The sequence below is a fragment of the Elgaria multicarinata genome, chromosome 3, assembly GCF_023053635.1.
Source record: "Elgaria multicarinata webbii isolate HBS135686 ecotype San Diego chromosome 3, rElgMul1.1.pri, whole genome shotgun sequence".
NCBI lineage: Eukaryota > Metazoa > Chordata > Lepidosauria > Squamata > Anguidae > Elgaria > Elgaria multicarinata.
Window position 1 is genome coordinate 9740016 of NC_086173.1, and position 25123 is coordinate 9765138.

Consider the following 25123-nt stretch of genomic DNA (forward strand, 5'->3'; position numbering starts at 1 on the left):
CTGATTTGCTACACGGGGTGTGGGTGTGTGACCTCACTGGTTGGTGATCGCATAAGGAAGGTAAAAGAAGACCTAACCCAGGGGGAAAACAAAATAACAAAATTCGGAAGCCGAAACCGATCAGAGAAACAGCATCTATGAATGGTCATAAAAGAGATGAACATCCTCAACATGCTTTTTTGGGTGGGTGGGTGGGTGGACGAACACCAAGACTACTTTCAAGCCCCTTAACCCAAACTTTCAGCACAGCCCGTTTTAAGGCACCTCCGATAAGCCGGTGCTCTGCAGATGTGTCGGACTACAAGTTCTCTAATCCCCAATCAGGTATGGGCTGGCTGGAGGTTACGGGACTTGGGAGTCCAACACTTTTGGAGGGCGCTGAGTTGGGGAAGGCTGTTCTGTGACCTTTTCCTGCAATACTATTCCCAAAAAGGAAAACCTGGAGGAAAACCGACATCTGCTTTAACCTGAGAACTGGTAAAATATCCTCTTGGTTTATTCCAGGCAGAGCTGAGCTTGCTTATTTCCCTTCCTTTAACTTCCTCCCCTACCAGCCTAATACTTGCAGTGGTACATACTCCTTGGCCAGTCTCTCCTTCCCCACACAGCTCTCCGGTGGTATATGGATGCCTTGCTTCTCTGAGGACAAGTCAGGCCTCACGTTGCCAGGTCTCTCCGCGCAGCCAACGCCCGTGACTCTTCCTTCTGCACAAAACAATGGCCAAAAAGACGTCCATGAGGAAACAGGGAGGGTGGGGGGGGGATTTCTAATGCATTCACGACAGTGAAATGTCAAGCTTGGCACATGATAAAGTATTCAGATTTTTTTTTTTAAAAAAAAAACTAACAAACATAAATCCAAAGAAAGCTGTCAAAAACAGCTCCTGAGAAATCTCTCCAAACTGGGTCAACAGAGGAAAAGCGCACCAGATGAGGTTCTCTGTTAATAAGCAAACCGGGTTAGATGTAATTCCCGCTACAGATATGCACGGAGAGGTTGCCAACCGGCTGTAATTGATCAAGAAGGATTGGAGGGGTGGTTATAATCATAATAGGTAGCGCACGGGAAATGCGAAACCCAGTGTGCTGCGACAATCCTAATCCTGCCCAGCCCCAAATCGGTAATAGTCGCACGTGCAGCTAGAACTTGAGCATGTGCACGCTCCCCTATGTATGCCAATGGCAGAAGTTTGTCTGTTTTTTCTTTTCTATTAGGAATATTAACAAAACAGACCCCCCCCCCCAAAAAAAGAAACATGAAAAGGAAAACCAAAACAAAAATCCCCATTACCTATATAGGAATATCATCATTTTTTTCCATCAGGTATACTGTTCGTTTAAAAAAAATAAGGAGGGTGGGTAGAGGGAGTTATGTATAGGTTTCAAGAAAAGCAGACCATATAGCCATATTTATCCACTTGCAAGTTGTGCCTATATAACACCTGTTCAAATGTTGATAGTGTTATTATTATTATTATTTATTTATATAGCACCATCAATGTACACTACACTACAATGTAGTGTTAAGTCCTCAATCCATTGCATTATGGGAGGTGAGCATTTGTCCTTCCAATGTGATTGTATAAGTCTTTTGGCTGTCGTAAGGGCTCTGAAAATCCATTTGCAGTGACCATGTGTTAACTCCCAAGAAGCCGGTAGGTAGTTTAAGAGGACATATACATCGTTCCACACTGAAGATTGTTCCAGTACAAAGTTTATCCTTATAGTAACCTCCTCCCAAAAGGAGGCAACTACTGGGCATTGCCAAAACATATGAATTAAAGAAGCATTAGGTGCATTACATCTCCGACAGTTATGTAAGTTAGACAGACCCTTATTAAAAAGGGGTTGTGGAATCCAATAAACAAGGTTGTTTTGCTGAATAAGACGTAGCCTAAGTTCCATAGAAGCTTCAGATACAGACTCTAAGGCAGCAATGGCAGTGGTAGCTTCAGACGCAGAGCCCTTTAGTGCCTGCAGAACTGTTCCCCCTGTGAAAGTGAATGGAGTACCCTTGGGGAGCTCCATCTGAGCACTGCAGCCTCCATACCCACACCCACACAAAAGCTCACTAAAATATCTTAATGCTCCTAATTAAGTCTACAGCAGGGGTGGAAAACCTATGGCCCTCCAGATGTGGTTGTACCCCAACTCCCATCAGCCTCAACCCCAATGGCTAGGGATGATGGGAGTTGTAGTCCAACATCTGTAGGGCCGCACGTTCCCTATCCCTGCTCTACCGTGTACCAGTGATTTATTTAAAGTACTTATATGCCGCCTTTCAGGGCAGAGCCTCCAAAGGTAGTTGGTAATGATCTCACAAAAGGTAATTATCTTACGAAAGATAATTAGCTTCATCCGTCCAGCAGGGGGATTGCACTTCCTGGTGATTTACAGTCACATTTCCGAAGTGGAAAAGCTTCAATGGTTGCAGCTTTTTAGCTTGGGGAAAAGGGCAGAGAGTAGGACAGTGGCTTATTACATTCTATGTGGCAGAGAGAGACAGAGCGAAAGGGGGGAAAGTAACTTTAATTTTGAATTGTTAATATTTGATCATGAGATTCATAGGTTTGTGAAATATGCACTTTTACCGATTATAATTGCATGCAAGTTTGGTGTTACATAACAGCCTAAGGATTTTACTTTGTCATTTATGCATAAATTCTAGCTATTGACTGGACGGCTGTGATATCAGGGCTGTTCAGATGAGCTCTCTTCATGCATTTTTCCAATGCTTGATGGGTGGGGGAATAGGAACATAACCAAACCCCCACCCCACCAGTCCCATCTACATATCTCCTGGTCTTCCACACGTCCACATGTTGAACAGAACACTGTGCATACAGTTGGCGAAGTGGATACAAAGAGCTTGTGAACAACCCCAATCTGGAATGTTCACAAACATTCCAGTTTTGGAAGAGGAAGGATCAGTCATAGGTGTTTGAAAATAAGTGCAGGTAGTCTGAGAGGGAACATATTGCATTGGTTGGGTGGAAACCACATAGTCTGCTTATTCTTGGAAGGAATGGGGGGAGGGCCACAGAAGCAGAGATGATGGGAATTGGTAAAGAGTGTAGGACTGAAGCATTGAGTAGTGAAAGGTGTAACGACCTGAGACGGTGAGAGAATGAAGGGACAATCAGCTAAGAAGTCAGGGTGAGTGAAAAAGTTGAAGGTGTCAGAAGGAGGAGCCCAGGGATCTCATAGAAAACATAACAAAAATCACCCAAGGCCAAAGAGCAGGAAGGTTGTGTGTGTTGTGTGTGGGAATGGTGAAAAGGCAGGAAGCACATGAGCCAAGGAGAATCCACAACTGCGCTCAGGGGAAAGGTGGGTCAGCATCCAGAGAGTTATGGGCCAAGCTCTGCATTTCCAAAATCTGTGGTGCCACAGAGAAGCTATGGGAATACCCTCCCGACAGAGCAAGAGAGAGGAAAAGTGCACGTGCATGGGGATGGGGCGTGCATACCTAGGAACAATTGCACCAGACCTCTATTCTGTGGCTTATATGTGCTACTCTATAAGCAATGACAAAGGAAAGAAAGTCCCGGCACCTTTTCTGGAGAAGCAATAACAGCTTCCCCTTTTTGAATTGCGTTCACTCTTTCAAAAGGATCAAAGGGAAACAGGTCTCTAATCCTTGCAAAAGAAATTCAGGACAAAACAATAAAATAAAAATGACATCCAAGAAAATGTGGTTTATTACAGGGGGAATGAATGGCCTCCAAACATGACAATGTTGTTGTTTGTGGTGTGTTGCTTTGTTGCAGTGCCACACGTTACTGGGCTAGTTTGTATTATGTAGGGTCAGCCTACATAATAAGGGTGGTTTTGTTTTGTTTTGCTGCCGTAGGCAAATAAAAAATTGGCATTTAAGCGGAACCGCATAACAATACCATATTCAATTATTAGTTTTTTCAATTTCAAGCTTTGTAATTTAAACTTGCACACTATTATGCTGCACACAACTTAATCTGGATTAAATCCTACGCCCACACACTGCCCCATATACACATTTTCCAGGTCGCTCATCATTTACGTATATTTGAATCACCATTTTGAGTATAAGCATGGATGGAAACGTGAACTACTAATCCACCTCACCCTCCATTTTTTAAGGGTCCTGATTGTGAGGACAAGTCCTCCGGCCAAGATCTGCCGCGTTCCAAAATCGAGATGGGTGACTTGAACCTTTGATTATATTACTGGGGAGGTACAGAAACAATGCACGTAGACCAGAGGATCACTGCAGGGCCGTCGGCTCAGTGGTAGAGCAACTGTTTTGCATGGAGAAGGTCCAAGGGTCTCATTCATTACAAGGCAGCTTCCTATGTCCCTATACATCGTTCCTTCCCTCCCACCCTCTCTCTCACACAGACCTGGTTCACACCTAACAACTCACAGTACGGGTTGACCATGGGTTGTTGCTGAATCATGGGTTGTCGTTATGTGTGAACCCTGCACTGTGGTTTAACTAAAGGTCGTTAATCATGAACAACCCAGAATTCATAACCTTAGATTGTTCATGGTTAACTAGTTAAACATAGGGCCTGTTCAGACAACATGCTAAGCCATGTTTAGGCGGCCAGCCCTTTTGCAGCAAATGGTTAGTGAGCATATTTAAACCGTGGTTATGTAGCCACTCTGGTTAGGAATGGTTCATACGACATGCTAAGTTATGGTCCACTTGACATGCTAAGCCATAATGTTTAGCTCAAAATGCTTGACCACTGTGGCTTAGTGTGTCGTTTGAACAGGATCACAGTGCGGAGTTTGCACGAAACGACAACCCATGATTCAACAACAACCTGCAATTCAATGTCAGTTCCGAGTTTAAAAAAACATCAGGTTTTTGTTGTTGTTGCGCAAGGAAGGCCAGAAGGGGCAGAAGGGGTGCGGGAGGCAGACGACGTGATGTGAGGGACCTGAGCAAACTCCATGAGTGCCCAGTGACGAGTGTGCAATAAAACGCTTGTCCGATGGAGCTTTAAATTTTCTTTCCCCCCTCCTCCCTCCCAATCCCCTTTCCTTTTGTGTCATAGTTTTTTTGGGATTTTTTAGATTGTAATCCTGTGGGCAGGGACTGTCTTAAGAAATGTTTTTGTAAGCTGCCTTGAGAGCCTTTTTTGGCTAAAGGGTGGGATAAAAGTGCTAAAATAAATAAATAAAAATAAATAATAATGAGAACGAGGAGGAGGCGCAAGAGCAGCTGGTGACAATGGTGGTGAGAAGACAGACTCACTGAGGGAGGGATCCATGGAAGGTGTCTTGCCCATTTGCCCGCCAAAACCTGGAGCCGGCACTTCAACCATGAGATGGTGGTGCCCCCGGAAGTTGCCTAGTCTGCCTCTATGGTTGGCCTGGCCTGGGCTTAACTGTTTTTATTGTTACAGCTTCTGCTTGAATGGCAACCTGACCTAGCACACGCCTCATAAACGGAGGGTCTCAGTCATGGAGGAGAGGAAAACGCACATGGCTTGAGCTTAGTTACCCCAGGGCAGCGGCTTGTTCTTTTGGCGATTTCACTGCCACTTTTAATAATACAGAACAAGAACACCCACTTTCCCTCCTCCATGAAAGGCCACAGCTGCTTTAAGACCCATGTGGGGCGCATGCCACTTTGCAGGGCACATTCGCGCTATGAATATTTGACAAGGGGCTCTTGTTCAAAAGGACATTTCTGATAAATTATTGATCAAGACAGGAAGGGATCAAAATGCTTCCCTCTGGGAAGAAAACTCTCTCTCTCTCTCTCTCTCTCTCTCTCTCTCTCTCACACACACACACACACACACACACACAGTTAGGAAAGGGGTGGGTTTAAAATATGTTGATAATCTCACAGGCTTTGGTTAAAGAAAGCTTGGCTGTCATCATGAGCTATGGCCACTAGAGGCTAATGGTTTGTCTCCTTATTAGCCAAAGGATCATGCTTTAGGCGTGAGTTTGCATTCACAGCTGCTGCAGTGGAGGAGGAAGGTGGAGTGAGCGGCTACATACATGGGCTATCTACAGCAGCACTGTGGCAACACACAGCTAGGTTCCATGTGGAGCTATATCGATCTATCTACGTGGAGTATTGCATCCTGTTCTGGGCACCACACTTCAAGAAGGATGCAGACGAGCTGGAGCGTGTTCAGAGGAGGGCAACCAGGATGATCAGGGGTCTGGAAACAAAGCCCTATGAAGAGAGACTGAAAGAACTGGGCAGGTTTAGCCTGGAGAAGAGAAGATTGAGGGGAGGCATGAGAGCACTCTTCAAATACTTAAAAGGTTGTCACGCAGAGGAGGGCCAGGATCTCTTCTCGATCCTCCCAGAGTGCAGGACACGGAATAAGGGGCTCAAGTTACAGGAAGCCAGATTCCGGCTGGACATCAGGAAAAGCTTCCTGACTGTTAGAGCAGAACGACAATGGAACCAGTTACCTAGGGAGGTTGTGGGCTACACTGGGAGCATTCAAGAGGCAGCTGGACAACCACCTGGCAGGGATGCTTTAAAGTGGATTCCTGCATTGAACAGGGGGTTGGACTTGATGGCCTTATAGGCCCTGTCCAACTCTACTATTCTATGATTCTATGATCTCTCTATCAATAAGTTCTCGGGTTTACTCTTAGCATCTTATCATAGCCAAGGTGGTGCTTTGCAGATGAAGGGCTGAGGCTGCACAGATAGGAAAAGGCCCAGCTCTCAATGTCCCCCATTCAGTTCTATGGGACATGGTAAACATACCAATGTAGGATATCGCAAGGAAGGAGAAAATCCCAAACTTCACTCTGAACATTGTGACCACTGCGGTGAAGTTTTAGGGATGGATGGATCAGGTTACTTCCAGCTCATGTAATCATCATCATCATCTGCATGAACATTTGCATTTAAATATGTATATAGATATGTTGTTTTGAACGTATTTTCTCACAAAATGCACATTTATATTTTATCTCAAACTACATCTTTCTAAATGCGTTTTATTTGAAGACACGAATTTTAAACACACATTTCGGTACCTATTTGGAGCTGAGAACAGCCTCGCAAAATTCTGAGAAGAGCGGGATCTGAAGGATCCTTAATGTTCCGATCTGCACATTAGCCTGGGTGGCGCAGGTCAGAGCAGGTCACATCAGAATCATCAAAGATCAAATTCCCCCAGCCTCCCTACTGCCCCACTTGTGTCCCTCTGTGCACCTTTTTATTCACTTCTTGCCATACAAGCGAATGGTCGCCATCTGTTTGTTCAGGGAAACATGAAGCCCTGAACTTGGGGCTGTGTTGTCAACAAAAGCTGCCCACCCACCCACTCCCACCACACAGAATGGGTGGCCCAAAGGGGGCTCCCAAGGCATTGGGGAGGGGGTAAAGACAGACTCTGCCTGATAGGAAAAGATTTTTTTTCCACCTCTGGGGAAGTCAGAAATGAGGGAGGGTAGACACAGATTTTACCCACGTATTGTGGACTTGTCCAGAGGTCCAAGGTTATTGGAGGTAAGTAGTTCAATAGATACACAATAACGGGAAACAATACAGGATGTGATATATTTTCTACCTTGCTAAATTATTTGCTAGACGTTATTGAAAAGACTGTTAAGGATTTGATTATAAATTTATTAATCGCTGCCAGAATTGTACGGGCAAGATGCTCAGAAAATGTTAGAACTTCAACACCTAGAGAATGGGGGACTTAAGGCTGCAGAAATTGCCTGAATAGATAAATTAATAGATAGAGTGGACAGCAGAAATGACTGTACCTTGAACTCTTAATTTTACTCTCCTTTTTTTTTAAAAAAAATATGGAACCCCTTTATCGCTATCTGGAACAACAATTTTGTACTTAGTAGGTCGGATAATTACGGATTTAGCATTTGAAATTACAATAAAAAATAAAAAGGAGCAAAGAAAATGAAATGGGACATGACATTTCCATGGCGACACCTGCAGGACTGTTTCATGTATTAGGCAACCTGGTGCCATTCAGATTTTGGACTACAACTCGCATCATCCCTTACTATTGACCATACTGGCTGGGACTGATGGGACTTACAGTTCAGCAAAATCTGATAGGCACCAAGTTGCCTACCCTGCTTAAAATAAAAAGACTTTTTTAAAAAAATATCCCCAGGCTTTTCAGTTTTAAAGATTGTGTTAAGTGAGTTCTTAGATCTTATACAAATGAAACCAGAAGCCTTTCTACTGGGGTTAATGGACAATGAACTGAAAGAGAAGGGGGGAACTTTGTTCTTGTATATGACAACGGCAGCGAGACTATTGTATGCACAGAAGTGGAAAAATGAAATAACACCAACCATGGAAGAATACATACTGAAGATATTCGAGTTAGCGGAAATGGCAAAATCGGCAGCGATAATGAGAGATAAATCAACAGTCTCATTTATATGTGAATGGAAACTTCTGATAGAATTTTTGCAAGGAATAGAGAAAAATGATGTATTTGTCTGTGGATTAAGTGTATGAGAAATAGTTAACTTGGAAGAAAGAAATGAATTTGATTATTGTGTTAAACGTATTAACAAGGAGAGAATATAATTTACATCTCTGATGTGCAGAGAGCTGAAAACATACCTTAACCTTGGTTTATGTATTTCCCTTTTTCTTTGATTTTCTTTCTTATTATTTTTTTTGGGTTTTTTTTTCTTTCCTTGTGTGTTCATTTCCCTTAGATGTAATGTCTTTATGCAATGCTTTTATGTCATATATGGTTATGAAACAATAAAAAAAGTGTTGTTGTTTTTAAACAACAACAACACGTGAGTTCTTAGATCTTTGCAATGGTGTTGGGTTCCTACTTCAGATTTAAGCTGGCGGCTTTTATACTATGTTTTACTATGTGATTGTATTTTGTGGTTCTCAGTTTTGTTTTGTCAGCTGCCCAGAGAGCTTTGGCTGATGGGTAGTATAGAAAAGATTAATTAATTAAGTAAATGAATAGATATGGTTCCCCTCCAAATAATTGAGGAAAAAGAGGGGAAAAGCACCACAAAAAGGCTATAAGAAAAAGAGGCTACTAGCTCTGGTGCTAAGAAATGTCAAAAGAACTATCTTTATTTTTATCCGAAATTTAAAAATTCAAAAATGTCCAAAAAAAACCGTTCAAGTTTGATTGAAAGTTTTTTTGGAACATTTTTAAAATTTTTATATTTCGGATAAAAATAAAGAAATTTCTTTTGACGTTTCTTAGCACCAGAGCTAGTAGCCTCTTTTTCTTGTATCCCTTTCAAATAAATCATGCCTAGCTTACTGCACCAACTTGGGATTAAAAGAAACCTTCCATTTTCGGGCAAGGGTTGGCATCTCCAAGTAGGCTGGGCCAATTGTGACAAACGCCCTTTGTAAACGGAAGCATACTCACGTTCCTCTGGGCCGGAGTGCTCATCCTCCTGGGACTCCAGCTGGGCGTGCGCTTGCGCCAAAGGGCAACTCCCGGGACTGTGGCCAGGGTCTGAGTTGGCATGAGGGCAGCAGCTTGGACTGTGAGGCTCCTGGCTGCCGGTGCTGACATCTTCCTCGTCTGCCTGCTGCTTGCACAGATGGTGTTCCACCATCAGCTGGAGCTCTGAATAGGGTGAGGTCGGGAAAGAAACCCAGACAAATTACGAACTTTGAGTGGGGTATCCTATGTACAAGTTTCTTCTTCTTCTTTTTGAAGTTCAGTTGTAAAAAGAAAGTTGCTATCCCTCATGGAGGAACATTCAGCTATCCCTAGGCAGAATACGCTGATGACTTGGAAACTAAATGAGAGGCACAGCAGAGATGGGAGGATCTGTATTCTAAACTGCTTCCTGTCCCTCACCGTGCTTCCTATGTCAAGGCTCAAGGCTATTATCACCCCTTACCTGACCCAAAGTCAATTGCTCTTTCTTCCTAATTGTCATGTGGTTACTGACGTTGAATCTGGGTCGCCAAACCTGTTTCCTGGACTGTGGAATTTCCCCATCGTCACAAATTCATCCGTTCTAGTTCTGGAAACTGGTCCTGTGACTTTTAATTTAATATAATTTAATTTTTTTATACTGAACTCGGCTTGCCTCTGAAACAGATCCTGCTGCCCCGTCCCAGCCTGACAGATATCAGTCTGACAGTTACATTCTGCAATACACAATGCTCTGCAGTGCTTAAAAAAATGTAGGCAAATTGCAGAGAAAGTAAAGCAATATAAAAGATTAAATGGTTCAATGGAAAATTCATGAGGAGAGATAGTGGTGGGCTGGTCACACAACACACTAATCCATTTTCTGCAGGGTGGCTTGTTGACCACACAACCTCCTTCTCTCTGGCCTCCCCTCGTCTCACATCAGTCCGCTGGTCTCTGTCCACCACTCTGCCGCTAAGATCATCTTCCTGGCCCGCCGCTCTGACCATGTCACTCCGCTTCTGAAATCTCTTCATTGGCTTCCAATTCACTCCAGAATCCAATATAAACTTCTCCTGTTGACCTTCAAAGCTTTTCACGGTCTAGCTCCTGCCTATCTCTCCTCTCTCATCTCACACTATTGCCCCGCTCGTGCTCTTCGCTCCTCTGATGCCATGCTTCTCGCCTGCCCAAGGACCTCCACTTCCCTTACTCGGCTTCATCCTTTTTCCTCTGCTGCCCCTCATGCCTGGAACGCTCTTCCAGAACACTTGAGAACTACCAACTCAAACACAGCTTTTAAAACTCAGCTAAAAACTTTTCTTTTCCCTATAGCTTTTAAACTTTGAGTTTGTTCTGACTCTATACTGTTAGCTTCACCCTACCCGGTGCCTGTCTACACTTCCCTGTGCCTGTTTGCATTCTCTTTCCCTCCTTATTGTTTACTACAACTTTATTAGATTGTAAGCCTATGCGGCAGGGTCTTGCTATTTACTGTGTGGTCTGTGCAGCACCATGTACATCGATGGTGCTATATAAATAAATAATAATAATAATAAAAGAGAAACCATGAGTTCTCAAAGTGGTCTGTTCCAGAAAAATAACCCACATTGCATGATTAACAAGCCACCCTGCAGAAAATGTCCTGGGTTCTAACAACATGCTAACCCATGGTTCAACAAACAACCCACAGGTCAACAACCCACACTCCACCAGAGAATAGTTTACAAAGTTGTCAATGAGATATAAAACTAAATAATCTTAGAGCTGATCCACAACCTCAGAATAATCACATCACACCTTCGTGGGGACTCTACCATATTAGACATGGTGGGTCGGTGAGTGGGGGGAATGTAAATGTGAACTTTCCCTTATGTTAAAAACACAGCAACAAATCATCACTGTAAGGTAGTGTTGGGGCGAAAATCCACTTGGCTGCCATTAATACAGCGGGGCAAAATATGTGATTTCCCCAGCCTCGGGGAAATTGCGTTTCTCCACCTCCCGCCTTTAAGGCACCCATCGGCAGGGAGGCGAATATGATTTCCCCAAGGCTGGGGCTGGGGAAATTGTGTATTTCCCCCCTCCACTCTGGCCTTGGGGTGCATATTTTACCCCACCCTTAAAGGCCCTCTTAAAACCTTGCATTAAAACTTGCATTAAAAGGGCCTTTAAGGCCCCATATGGCAGGGCAGCGGAGTGCACTTTGGGGGGCCTTCAGAAACTGTGCAATTCCTCAGCTCGCCAGCCCTAGCATTTCCCCAGCCCCAGCTTTGGAACAAGACCGGACGAGCAGGCCGTGGCAAACACAGGGGAGGTGAGCCCCCCACAAGTTCTCCAGTCCCCACTGCAAGGAGATACCAGGGAAAAAGTTAGGCTAGACTTGAGTTTCCCTCCTCCCTGCTAATTTTCTAAATGCAGCAATTTCTCATGCCAATATGCAATTCCCCAGCTCCAGCCTAAATTGGTACAGTCCCAACAGAGGACGATTATTCCACGGATGGCGATTGGCTCCAAGTCTCAGAGGTCCTGGAACTCTGCCATGATTAAACATTTGTGAAAAGAGGTTAGACATAACATCTGGCAGGGGCTGTTTACATGCCAGCGGGCCTTGCTTAAGTCCAGTTGGAGGGGAATGGAATGGATTTGATGACCTTTGAAGGTACCTTCCAGCCCGATAATTCTACCCTACTCATTTAGAAATAAATCCTAAGCTCTTTTAACGAACAAGTCATTAATCACAGGATGGCATTTCTGGTACACTGCCAGGTTAAGGGACAGAGAGCAAGCATGTACCTTTAAGAACAGACAATCCATCCGTGGGTCTTCCATGCTATTAACAGGAAGATGTACCAAGTGCTGGTCTGCAGAGGCCAGACAAAATTTGCACTTGCTACAGACCTTGCCGTCTTCTGATAGAGAGGCAGGGTTTTGCAATGACGCCATGTTGCAATTCGGAGATGCTCCAAGCACTGCCAAAGTGCAGCAAGACCGGGGGTGAGGATGGAAAGGGCGCAAGCCCATCCCACCCTGCAGTGGGCCTCACTGAGTGAAACACCCCCCCCATTCTTCCCCAGAGGGCGTGGGATCTCCCCGACATCGTGCTGAGCTTTTCTGAGGCTTGGAAAGCAGCGGGACAGCTCCAAAGTCAACACACGGTCAGGGGGTGGGATTCCACTCCTTCCCAGGGAAGGGTTGGGGGCTCTCATCAAATCAAAAAATGCCCCACTAGCTAGTGGGAAGCTCCATCATGGGTCCCTGGCCTTCTATGTAGTCCACCGGTCCCTAGCCTGGACACGTTGTTACCTTTCATGGTGGGCGTGGTGCGGGAGACCTTCTTCCTCTGCCTTGGTGACATCGACAGCCCTGGCTGCAAAGGGAGGAAAGGTGAGAATCCCCAAAGAGAGTCCATACGTAAGCGCTCAGGCAAAACAACAGCATCAAATCTGGATCTCGCCAGTTGAGGAATGAAAGAAGATGCTAAGTGATGGGAAGCAGGGCCATTCCACCTCCCCTGCTAAAAAGACCAGCTCATAGAGTCATAGAATCATAGAATAGCAGAGTTGGAAGGGGCCTACAAGGCCATCGGGTCCAACCCCCTGCTCAATGCAGGAATCCACCCTAAAGCATCCCTGACAGATGCTTGTCCAGCTGCCTCTTGAAGGCCTCTAGTGTGGGAGAGCCCACAACCTCCCTAGGTAGCTGATTCCACCGTCGCACTGCTCTAACAGTCAGGAAGTTTTTCCTGATGTCCAGCTGGAATCTGGCTTCCTTTAACTTGAGCCCGTTATTCTGTGTCCTGCACTCTGGGAGGATCGAGAAGAGATCCTGGCCCTCCTCTGTGTGACAACCTTTTAAGTATTTGAAGAGTGCTATCATGTCTCCCCTCAATCTTCTCTTCTCCAGGCTAAACATGCCCAGTTCTTTCAGTCTCTCTTCATAGGGCTTTGAAGAGCCCTTTGAAGAGCCCTCCTCAGGCTCCTCCCTCAACTGTCACCTGGGGGTTGAAAAAAACACTTGTATTGTTCCTCTTCCCTCCCGATTCCTTTTTCCTTTTGTGCCGTGTAAGCCTGTGGGTTACTTGTTTTTACTGGGAGCCTTTTTGGCTGAGGAGTGGGACAAAAATGCTACAAATAAATAAAACAAATATTAACCAGGGTAGTCACTCTCCTCTGATGAGCACACACAGGGCTAGGAAGTACTACCACTTGATAGACACATAACTTTGGTCAACATGGCATCAATCCAGCCCCTCCCCACCTCACTGTCTTTCCCCTCCAAGGTTTGCATCATTCATCCAATCCTGTGGAGCAACAGCAGGCAACTTACAGCTAGAGAAATGTTGGCTTTTTGTTACTGACATGCCTTGTTCCTCTTCCCTCCCTATCCCTTCTTCCCTTTGTAGCAATGGTAGGCAACATACAGCTAGACATTCACTGGGATTTTGTTACTGGAGTGCCTCCTGTGTGTGAGAGAGGCCAGGGCACGTACCTTCAGCAGAGGATTGGGGAGACGGTCTTCATCAATTTCTGGATTACAAGAACAGGACAGGGAAAAGAGAGAGAAAGAGCAATAAGTCCACACAGAAGCAGGTGCATAAACATGCCATCTTCAAAGGGACAACGTTTTGGCACACTTTGGAGAGGCAACTGCCCTTGATCAGAGATGGGGAAGGCCAAAATGCCCCAAAACATCAACCTATTTTAGCTTTGACGCGCTTACTGCCCATAACTAAGTCTTAGGGGAGGCATATTAATGGGAGAAGACCCTGCGCAAAAAATGCAATGGGAGAAATCCCTGTGGATGTGGTGATGGCCACCAATTCGGTTGACTTTAAAAGGGTAAAGGACAAATTCCTGGAGGAGAAGTCTATAAAAACATAAGTGCCATGCTGGATCAGACCAAGGGTCGAACTAGTCCAACACTCTGTTCACAGCTTTCGACCAGGGAACTCCAAGTAGGCCATGGTGCAACAGCATCCTCCCACCCATGTTCCCCGGCAACTGGTGTATACAAGCTTAATGCCTTTGATACTGGAGGTAGCACATGGGTACTAGCCCTGATGGTTATGTGCTACCTCCAGTAACAGAGGTAGTAAGCCTATATACACCAGCTGTTAGGGAACATGGGTTAGGGTATTTGGTTGTGGGAGAATCCTGGATGGGGTTGGAGGTTGGGGTGGCTGTGAAGAAAATGTAGACATCTACAGTAATGGAAAATAAGGAGGAATTGAGCAAGGGAGATATACTTGTTAGTGACCAAAGAGTCACTTCCATCCAGTATTAGAGGCAGTAAGCCTGTATACACCAGTTGCTGGGGAACCTGGGCGGGAGGGTACTGTTGCACCATGTTCTGCTTGTTCAACCCTGGCCGATGACTGCTTGGCCCCTGTGTGAACAGAGTGCTGGACTAGATGGACCCTTGGTCTGATCCAGCAGGGCTCCTCTTATGTTCTTATTATCCTGTTTGGTTTTCCCCCCCCCCTCTTATAATATTAGAACCGAAAAGGGGTCATCCCATGAAGTTGATTGGTGGGAGATTCAGGACAGATAAAATGGACTTCTTCATACAGCACACAGCTAAACCATGGAACTCGCTACCACAAGATGTAGTGACGGCCACCCATTTGGATGGCTTTACAAGGCACTTAGACAAATTCTTGCAGGAAGAGGCTATCAGTGGCTACTAATCCTGATGGCTCTGTGCTGCCTTCAGCATTTGAGGCAGTAAGCCTATGTACACCAGTTGCTGGGGAACATGGGCAGGAGGGTGCTGTTGCACCGTGTCCTGCTTGTGGGTCCCTGATCAACAGCTGATCGGCTACTGTGTGAACAGAGTTCTGGACTAGATGGACCCTTGGTCTGATCCAGCAGGGCTCTTCTTAAATTCTTATTTTCTTAACTCTAACGTGTCAGATTGGAACCCTAGGCAGGCAAAATGGGGTCTCTAGCAACAGCACGACCTCCCCAGCAAAAAAACAGAACAAAATAATGACTAAGGTTCCCAGAATTGAAGTAAGCCAGATGGTACACTTGTACTTTTATGTGCAGGTCATTTCAGTGTTTGATGCATGGATACCAAAAGGAATGGTCTCTGTTCCTCAACCACCATTTTGCACCTTATTCCGCGTGGTGGACCCTCCCCCAGCCCGCCCCAAAGTAGTTTCCACAAACATAAATCTGCTTATGCCTTAGGTAGACTACTTCCAAAAGCAAAGGCATGCAGTTTTCTCCATCAGAAAATGATTTGCCTATCAAAGAGCCAGTGTGGTGTAGTGGATAGAGTGTTGGACTGGGAGTCAGAAGATCCGGGTTCTAGTCCCCACTCGGCCACTGGGTGACTTTGGGCCAGTCACAGACGCTCAGCCCAACCCACCTCACAGGGTTGTTGTCGTGAGGACAGAGTAGAGAGGAGGATTATGTATGCCACCTTGGGTTCCTTGCAGGAAAAAAGGCGGGATATAAACGCAGTAATAAATAAATAAATAAAATAAAATAAATCAGGTACAAGACATTAATACCAAGCAACACCAACCCTTGGCCTGCTCTATTACACACCTACATGTACACAAACAGCCATCTGTCCCCAAGGTATGAAGAATGCGGGGCTGGTTCACAGAATGGCTCCAAGCAACACAGTCAGCTTTCCCACAGGAAAGCATGTGTGTGCAGAAAACCACAGCATGCAAACTGAGCCCTTCACTGGTGCCATGTTGGAGGCTGCCTGAGGCTATTTCCATGTGCACCACTGCAGCCGTCAGTATCACCTCTGGGGAGTTGCAACTTTTATCTGACAAGAGCACAATCACTATGTTTGGAGCTCCTCAGACTGTCAGGGTGCATCGTCCATCCATAATCTGGTTATAATGGCGGCGGCTCCTTGACATCCAAATTGTTCTTTTTAATGGATTTGATTGCCACCTCTTAAAATGAATTTCAGAATTTCATTATTATTTTTATTGTTGTGTTTTATTGTGCTTTTACTGTTCTATTTTATTGGGAACTGCTTTGGGAGTAGGGCTTCCAATCGATCCAAAAGGAAGATTCCCCCCCCCCCATTTCCCAGATCTGGCCTTCTCCTTGATCGAAAACAGGGTGGAAAACTTGTGACCCCCCCAGATATTGCTGGACTTCAACTCCCCTCATTGCTGCCCATTAGCAATACTGGCTGGGGCTGATGGGTGTTGCCGTCCAAGAACGTCTGGAGGACCATACATTCCCCAACCCTTAATTTAAAGAAAATTCAGCCAGTGAAAATTATCTATATCTATCTTCTGGGAAGTGCCAAAGGAATTGTTGTGTTTGTGCACTGAGAATAAAGCCATTGGTTCTACATTGCCTCTTCGTTTGCCCTCAGTGACATCAACACTGAATCATTCTGACGTCATCCTGTTCACACAACATGGCCTCACAAATGGTTGTGGCTGCCTGTGGGACTGTGCCCAGGAAGATGACGACCCAATTTTATTTTTTACAAAAGGAGCTGAAACAGACCAAGGAAACAGCAGCAACTGACATGATCAAAAAATGAACATTCTTCTTATTAAGGGGGTGGTTTGGGGAAGCGTCTCCCCCTGCACCCCTCTGCAAAGTACTACCTTTGCTGTGAAAAGCTAAAAAGGTAAACATCTGAGCACAGTTTTATATATTCCACACTCGGTGAAGGGGACCTAATTTGGAGCATCTCTGTCACCCAAGGAACATAACAAGGTGTTGCCATGGGAACTAGAATTCTGCTGGGCTTCCCCGTCCTCAACTCCGGTGAGCCAAAAACCCATTCCGAAAGGATCCTCAAAGTTCCCAGCTCCGAATCCTGCTCTAACCAACCAACCAACCTCTCAGTCTCCGTGCAGGACTGCATGGATCATATAGAACAGATGGGAACCTGGGAAGAGTGTAGTGAGGAGGCCTAACCCCCAAATTGGAGACTTGGCCACAAACCATTTGACCACATCTATACCGTGCAGCTTTGATTTAATGCCCCCCCATCCCAAAACACACATGATCCCTGTAAGTTTTCAGACTCAACTACAAATATATCTTTCCAAGGGTATGCAGGCTCGGAGGGGATGACTGAAAATCTTTGTGAGCTTGAATCAGGCCAAACAGAACCTCTTACGACACTGTGCAATTGCAATATTAAGCAAATCTGCCAAAGGAAGCAATGTAAATACTTCAATATTGTCCGGTGGGGGGAGGGGAATTGGGGGACGCAAACCAGATTATACAGGAAGTGCAAATGCATTTCAACCGGTGGTGGTGGGATCAGAAGTAGGAGCATGGTGCATGAGGAAGGGGTTTAACCCTTTCCCCCATGCTGTCGTCCAGGTGAAAACCACTCCTTCCCCAAAGCTGCTATTTTTGTCCCCTCCCCATCCCAACCCAATTGGGAGGGATGCTGCCATTGGTGCCAAAGAGAGACTTTTAGCACAGAGAAGGGAGCATGCAGATTTAGTGGCACAGGGGAGGTGAATGGCAGCTATATTAAGGACACATAGGGAGCTGTAGGGGCGCTTCACCTGCAGAGGAATCTCCGTCTCCTTGGCACTTCACAATCGGGGAGCATTGCTAGACCTGGGCTTAGGGTGGATTGTGAATTGCCCTCCAAAAGAGGCCATGCATCACCACAAGAAAAGAGGGTCAAGAAGAGGCCCCCGATTTCCCACGCTGGGTTCAAATGGGATATTTTTGGTTGAGGTTGCATGCCGTCTGAAGCCCCCTTAAGATGGGTTTAGAAATTACGGGTTGTGTATTGCTTCAGCTCTGCGTCTGAATCCCAAGCCGAAGTGGGGCAATTCAGACTGATCCCGTGCAAACACGGAGATGGTCGTTGAAGACCGCCATTGTGCGCAATGTAGATCTACAAGACAGAGATCCCGTCTTTGGTAAGAATGGTGCCTCCCATCGAGGAAGTGGGTGGCTGCCAGGCACAAGAAGTTGGATCAGAGGGTAAGTGAGCATGGCTAGGAGGGGGGGGCAGGAGGTCACTGTGCCGGATTTGGGGGCTCGTGGAGTGAGCACAGGGAGGGGGTTGGATTAGGGTGCCCACAATCTCTCTTGGCCTTGCACCTGGTGGTTCTGGATCAGGCTGGGCCAGCCCTGAATCGGCCTCTGAAGTGGGCGGGATGTGTGTGTCTGCACACAGCCCTATTAGCAATCATGGGGTGGGGGAAATGCAACATAGAGACGTCTCATCACATAGCGCTTTGGTTAAAGATGATGTTGCTGATAGGGTGGCCAGTTGTGAATCATCAAAAAAGAGGGCAAAAGAGGATGCTGAATTGCATAAAATTTGCATATGCTAATTTATACATATAGATGCAAATCTGGAAATGATCATTCTAATTTAATTAGAAGTATATACACCTCACCATAGAGCGGAAGGCTGCAACCAGCTGCCCTGTGTGCCTTTCTCCTATGGACTTGGGCTCTGATGCTTTTAAACAAAATAAAGCCATCTTTTTATTTTTTTGAAACACTCTTTTAAAGGACATTGTGTGTATATGATTCACCTTTTTTCACATTCAGCGTTAAAAAGAAATGGAAACTTTAATTTAAGAAGTTGCAAAACTGGCACTGACAAGGAGTGGCAGAAAGGAACCTGTCTTGGTGACATCACAGGTGCCAACCAATCAGTGACCACAGCAGCCTGTTATTGGCCTCAAATTTGCAGAATGCCAGCCCTCCTGTGCAGAATTCTGCCCTGGAAAAGAAATAAGTCTGTTTTTTAGACTGAATGCAAAGAAGGAGTTTCTACCACAAGATGTAGCAATGGTCACCAATTTGGATGACTTTAAAAGGGGGTTGGGTAAATTCCTCGAGGAGAAGGCCAACAATGGCAACTAGTCCTGATGGGTTAACTCCAGTGTCAGAGGCAGTAAGCCTATCTATCTATCTATCTATCTATCTATCTATCTATCTATCTATCTATCTACCTACCTACCTACCTATCATAGAATCATAGAATAGCAGAGTTGGAAGGGGCCTACAAGGCCATTGAGTCTAACCCCCTGCTCAATGTGTGATGATATATATATATATATATATATATATATATATATATATATATATATCTCACTCACACACACACACCCCAGTCGCTGGGGAGCATGGGTGGGGGACGTTGTTTCACCGTGTCCTGCTTGTGGATTCCTGGTTGACAGCTGATTTGCCACTGTATGAACAGAGTGCTTGACTAGACAGACCCTTGATCTGATCTAGCAGGGCTCTTCTTATGTTCTTAAAGCAGCCCTCCTGCCTTACTAATGCTATGTCTGTCTTCAGCCTCAGGACTTAGCTAGACCTACCTTCTATCCCACAACGGAGGAGGGAAGATCTTGCGTTGTGATTAATGTGAGATCCCACCTCCGTTTACACGCAAGGCGTGACAACCTCAGGAGGGGAGGTGTTGCGCCCGCCATAAATTTTTTTAAAGAAGATGGTAAGGTTTTTTTTAATTTTTAACTTAATTTCCCCGCTCCCCCCACCCCCCCAGATGGGTGCAGCGCTCCTGAGGAGCGCTGTGCTTCGTTGTGCAGCTCCTGGCTCCATGCGAATAATCGCGCAGAGCTGGCTCAAGCTGCGGCAACGGGCCACATGTTCCGCAGTCTTGGGCTCAGCCCGGAACCGTGGAAAAAGTGGGCCCAAAGTGGAGGGCGAGATCCCGGGACAAGGGAGGGATCATCTCTCCCTGATCCTGGGATCCCCTGTGCATCATGTGGATGCAGTCTAGCTAAGGCCTATGTCTCCCAAGGACCCAACCCTGAATCGATGATCTCAGTTTAGCTTTGATAATTGCTCCTTAGAAAACAAAGCCTCTGTTTACATGCAGGCTGTCTGAAGTCTGACTTCATATTTTACGCTAGTGCAGTGGGAGCTCAGGGCACCATTCAATATTTATGCGCGCTGAAATGGCAGCTCCGTATGGTGGAGGATTCATTTTTCCCCCCTCTTGCTTCCCATTTAACTCTCACACCCATTTTCTTCTTTTCTGCTGTGCTGGCTGTTGGGTCTCGGTGGAAAGGATGGCTTGGAATGCACAAAAAGGAGTGTGGAATTTTCTTGGCTCGCAAATTATCTCTGCTCCATTTGAAGATCAAACCCAGGTGCCGGCTGGCAGAAGGTAAGGGGGAGGCTGCGTCGTGTCGGGCGATGAAGTTAAAAAAACCAAACCAAACACCACTCAACGTGATCGTAACCAGAGCACGACACTGTGCATGTGTTGTGTGCATACATGTGGCAGTGCAGTTTTGTGTTTTTCTCAGGCACAAAGAGACTTTTGCTTCCGAAGCAGTGGATATATTACAAAGCAAGTTTAACCTATATCTTATTTGCACAGGGCAGGATCTACTCTATTCATTACACCGTTGTTTAAGTGCATGTTGCGTCCTCCCTTGCTACGTTACAAAATGCAACTTGAGCCCAGTGAATCGAAATACCTTTTCTTCTATCGTTTTACCCCGGCACACTCTTCTTTAGAACGTTCTTCATTATGCTCAAACCGGCTCTGAAGTAAACCTCCTTCTTCCGGTGACTCTGAGCTAGACCTGCCGGGATAAGCCGGCAGGGAGGTGGGGCGACGCGTAGGGACGAGGGAAGCCCTGCAGCGTCTTAAAGGGGCCACGTGCGCCCCGAAAGATAAGCGGTTTTTTAAAAAAATTAAGCCTCTGTCCCCTCTTTCACCGCCCTCCCTCCCCCTCCCCCTCGTCGCGTTGTGCCAGCTCTCCCTCCTCTAGAAAAGCCCTCACTTGTCCTAATCAGGAAGCAAAGACCATGGTCACGAGACATGACTTTGAAAGACGGCATTGAATACAACGAAAGGTTGGGGCACATTGTTAGTTTTAAAACGATTTTAACAGAAAGTGGAACGGTTTTAAAAGTCAGAAGAAACGTAACAACAGCAGCATCACGTGACTGCTGACGTCATCTCTGCCAACTTGTTACGTTTCATCTAGACAAGTGTAGACGGGCTCCAGGTCTTTTGAGGCAGGGCACAGCGCGTGGCCTCCTTCAACCCTACTAGCAATGTTCTCAAAAGAGCATTCCTGGCAGGACAACCTAACTCAGGACAACTGACACCCGTAACGATTAATGCGTTCACCCACCCCAGCTTGTTAATACAGGCACAATAATATCAACTTCGTCTTAACTTTGGAGAATTATGGGAAAGGAACTAAATATCATTTGTTGTCACAAAGGGCCCATAAAGAAAATCGCCAAGCAGCCAATGGATTCCACCCATATTTTTTCCTGGAAAGTAAAGGGGGGAAATTCTAAATGTACTACCATCTGTCAATATCTAGACTTGATGTCATTTTCTTTTCTTTTTGAGTCTGTATGTGTAATTATCACCTGGCAAGCTGGAGCTGGCTTCCCCCACAAACTGCCTGGCAATTGTATGTCATGATCCAAATGTTCGTGGTTGTACTTTCCCTGATGGCGACTACGTGGCTCATGTTACCTTTAAAAAGGCCAGTGTGGTGTAGTGGCTAAAGGGTTGGATTAAGAGTCGGGAGTTCCGGGTTCTAGTCCCCACTCGGCCATGGAAACCCACTGGGTGGCTTTGGGCCAGTCACAGACTCTCTGCCCAACCCACCTCACAGGATTGTTGTTGTGAGGATAAATGGAGCAGAGGAGGATGGTTATGTATGCTGCCTTGGGTTCCTTGGAAGAAAAAAAGGTGGGATATAAATGTAATAAATAAATAAAAAGGAAACCCATCCCAAGACCACTTTGTTCTTCTAGAGAAAGGTTCAGACATTCTGTTGCCATTTTTGTTGTTCCTTTGCTAACCATCTCATTCCATCATACCTGGGAAGACTACTTCACTGGCTGGGGCGATTCCAGTAAAGCTGGGATGGACTACAACTCCTATCATCCTTGATCATGCTTGCCAGGGCTGATGGGAACTGAGTCCCGAGTTGCCCACCCCCGCTTAACCAGCCTGGGGGCTTAGTACAGGGAGAGACGGCCTCTGCCATATGTTGGGACCAGTGGGATTTAAGATGCTAAGCAATAATACCTTGAATTAGGCCTGGGGGCTTCCTGGCAAGCCAGTGCAGTTGCCATAAGACTGGCGAAATACGCTCTCACTTCATTCATCCTAGGTATGTTGTGCCAGGCAATATGTAATTAGCCTGGGTTTGTTTTTGTATGTTTTTGTGGTTTAAAACTGTATATTTTTGTGATTTTAAATTTTTGCATATTGTTTTTAAGTGTTTTTATCCTATGTAAACTCCCTAGAGAGCCTCAGCTATGGGGCAGTATACAAATGATGATGATGTTGATGATGATAATAATAATAATAATCCTCTGCAATCCTGTCTCAAATAAAATCCCACTCCCCTTAATGCGTGGACCACTTTCCCCCAGTGTTGGGATGCTCTGCCAACATCACCTGCGGCTTTGCCAGAATTCACCTTCAATTTATTTAATCTCATTTACTCACTCACGGTCTCCACACACTGGTTTGGAATCAGACGGTTACTCCTGGATGCTTGGTTAAAGAAACAGAGAGAGCAGTTCCATCAGGTATTGTGGTCCCAAGCCGTGTAAGGACCTGCGCCCACCCAATGTATGGACTTCAATTCCCATCAGCCCCAGTCAACATGATCAAAAGTGAGGACTGCTGGGAGTTGTAGTCCACAACGTCTAGAATGCAAGAAGTTGGGGAAGTCTGCTTTGGAACCTGCCTTGCTCTTTGAAGAGTAGCTGCGGCAGTGGCCGGAAGATACTTTTAGCAGCTTCACTTACTGTGCAGACTCTTCCTGGGGCAGAAGGATCTTGCCAGATGCATTTGTAACCGTGAGAGACTGCTGCAGTGCACCTCTTTATAAGGGGTGTGTGTGTGTGCCCTCGGAGAGGGCTTGTGCATGGCAACTGCACTGGCTTGCCAGGAAGCCCCCAGGCCTAATTCAAGGTATTATTGCTTAGCATCTTAAATCCCACTGGTCCCAACATACGGTAGAGGCCGTCTCTCCCTGTATTAAGCCCCCAGGCTGGTTAAGCAGGGGTGGGCAATCCTGTGCTCCAGTTCCCATCAGCCCTGGCAAGCATGATCAGGAATGATAGGAGTTGTAGTCCACCCCAGCTTTACTGGAATCGCCCCAGCCAGTGAAGTAGTCTTCCCAGGGATGATGGAATGAGATTGTTAGCAAAGGAACAACAAAAATGGCAACAGAATGTCTGAACCTTTCTCTAGAAGAACAAGGTGGTCTTGGGATGGGTTTCCTTTTTATTTATTTATTACATTTATATCCCGCCTTTTTTTCCTCCAAGGAACCCAAGGCGGCATACATAATCCTCCTCCGCTCCATTTTATCCTCACAACAACAATCCTGTGAGGTGGGTTGTGCTGAGAGTCTGTGACTGGTGCCTCTCCCGACATGAACCTACCCATACACTGTGCTCAACATCCAAGGTCCTCCTCCAGGTGCCTACTCTGAGGGACGCTCCGAGGACGGCAACAAGAAAGAGGGCCTTTTCTGTGGTGGCCCCCGAAATTGTGGAACGATCTCCCTGAAGAGGCCTGCCCGGTGCCGCCACTGTTATCTTGTTGGTGCCATGTCAAGACTTTTCTCTCCTCCCAGGCTCAGTTATGGGCTATGTTGGTATTTTGGCATCACCCCTTTTGCCTCTGGCCCCTCTCCTATGCATCCCCTGAGAACTTCTTTGAAACTGAATTCAGCCCTTGGGCTGAAAGAGGTTGGACACCCATGATCTATGTGGTGTCAAAAGCCATGGAGAGAGTAATCCTATGGTCCCTGGGTGAGCATCCTGGGGACCATAGGATGACTCCGAAAACTCCTTGAGGTCAGACATAGCACCCCAGCTTTGGAAAGGTGAGTCAGAGATAAACCCCACATCCCCTTGAAGCCGGTGCAGAGAGGACCACGTCAGCAGACCTCAGAGGGGCATGTTCTGATGGGCGGAGAGGGCAGGAGAACAGAGAGACCAGGAAATGATTTATCCTCAGCTCCTTCACCCTCCTTTCCTCTAAAGCATTTTTGCTAGATGGGCAGAAAAGTCCATCTAGCAAAAATGTAGGGGATTGAAGGACGTGGAGGCAAAAATTGCTTCTGCTGTTCGAGCAGGGCATAGGCATCTGGGAAGCCTCCGAGAAGCGAGGGCACGATTGACAGGATTGTGCCCTAAGAGGTCTAATGGAAGCAACAGACAGGCATTGTCCCTGACAACTTCCAGGGGCAGATCATCTACCAAGGCCACTAAGACCGGGCATGTCTACACCATAAGGTGTAGAGCAGACGGGGAACAATCCCGGACTTACCTGCTTCCAGGATCATCCCTGGCCATCTAAACAGAATTGTGATATCCAGAAATGGAAAAGGGACGTCACGCCATTGCAGCCACCATTTTTTTTAAAAAAAAAGACAGGAGCTGGAGCACATTTGTGCTCCAGAGAAAAATTAAGTTAACCCCCCCCGCTCCGCCACCCCCAATGTCCCTGGACTCCCCCCAGCTCAGCTCCTTCCCTCTGCTGAGCCCTGCTATTTGCAGGGAGGAGGGAAGAAGCCAGGACGGGCGCCCACACTGGTCCTTGGGATCATCCCGGGGGTGCAGGAAAAACTGGGGAAAAAGTGGTCCCAGAAATCTCGTGGAAATAGAGGGATCATCCCTGCCTGCTCCGGGGATCTCCTGTGCATCATGTGGATGCACAGGGACGATCCGGGGACGATCCCAGGGAGAGGGCATGGTGTAGACATGCCCTCCGTCTCAGTCCCACGACCAGGCTGAGACACAAAT

General features: G+C 46.2%; 1 protein-coding gene across 1 annotated transcript in view; it reads right to left on the reverse strand.

The window, feature by feature from the left end:
• The window catches only part of PPP1R1A (protein phosphatase 1 regulatory inhibitor subunit 1A), a 90103-nt gene that overhangs the window by 5933 nt on the left and 59047 nt on the right, over positions 1 to 25123 (reverse strand). The window contains exons 3-6 of the mRNA XM_063119263.1: positions 13854 to 13891; positions 12669 to 12732; positions 9363 to 9566; positions 579 to 705 (exon numbers count right to left, since the gene is read on the reverse strand). Coding sequence (XP_062975333.1) covers positions 579 to 705; positions 9363 to 9566; positions 12669 to 12732; positions 13854 to 13891 — 433 coding nt within the window. The remainder of the gene's footprint in view (positions 1 to 578; positions 706 to 9362; positions 9567 to 12668; positions 12733 to 13853; positions 13892 to 25123) is intronic.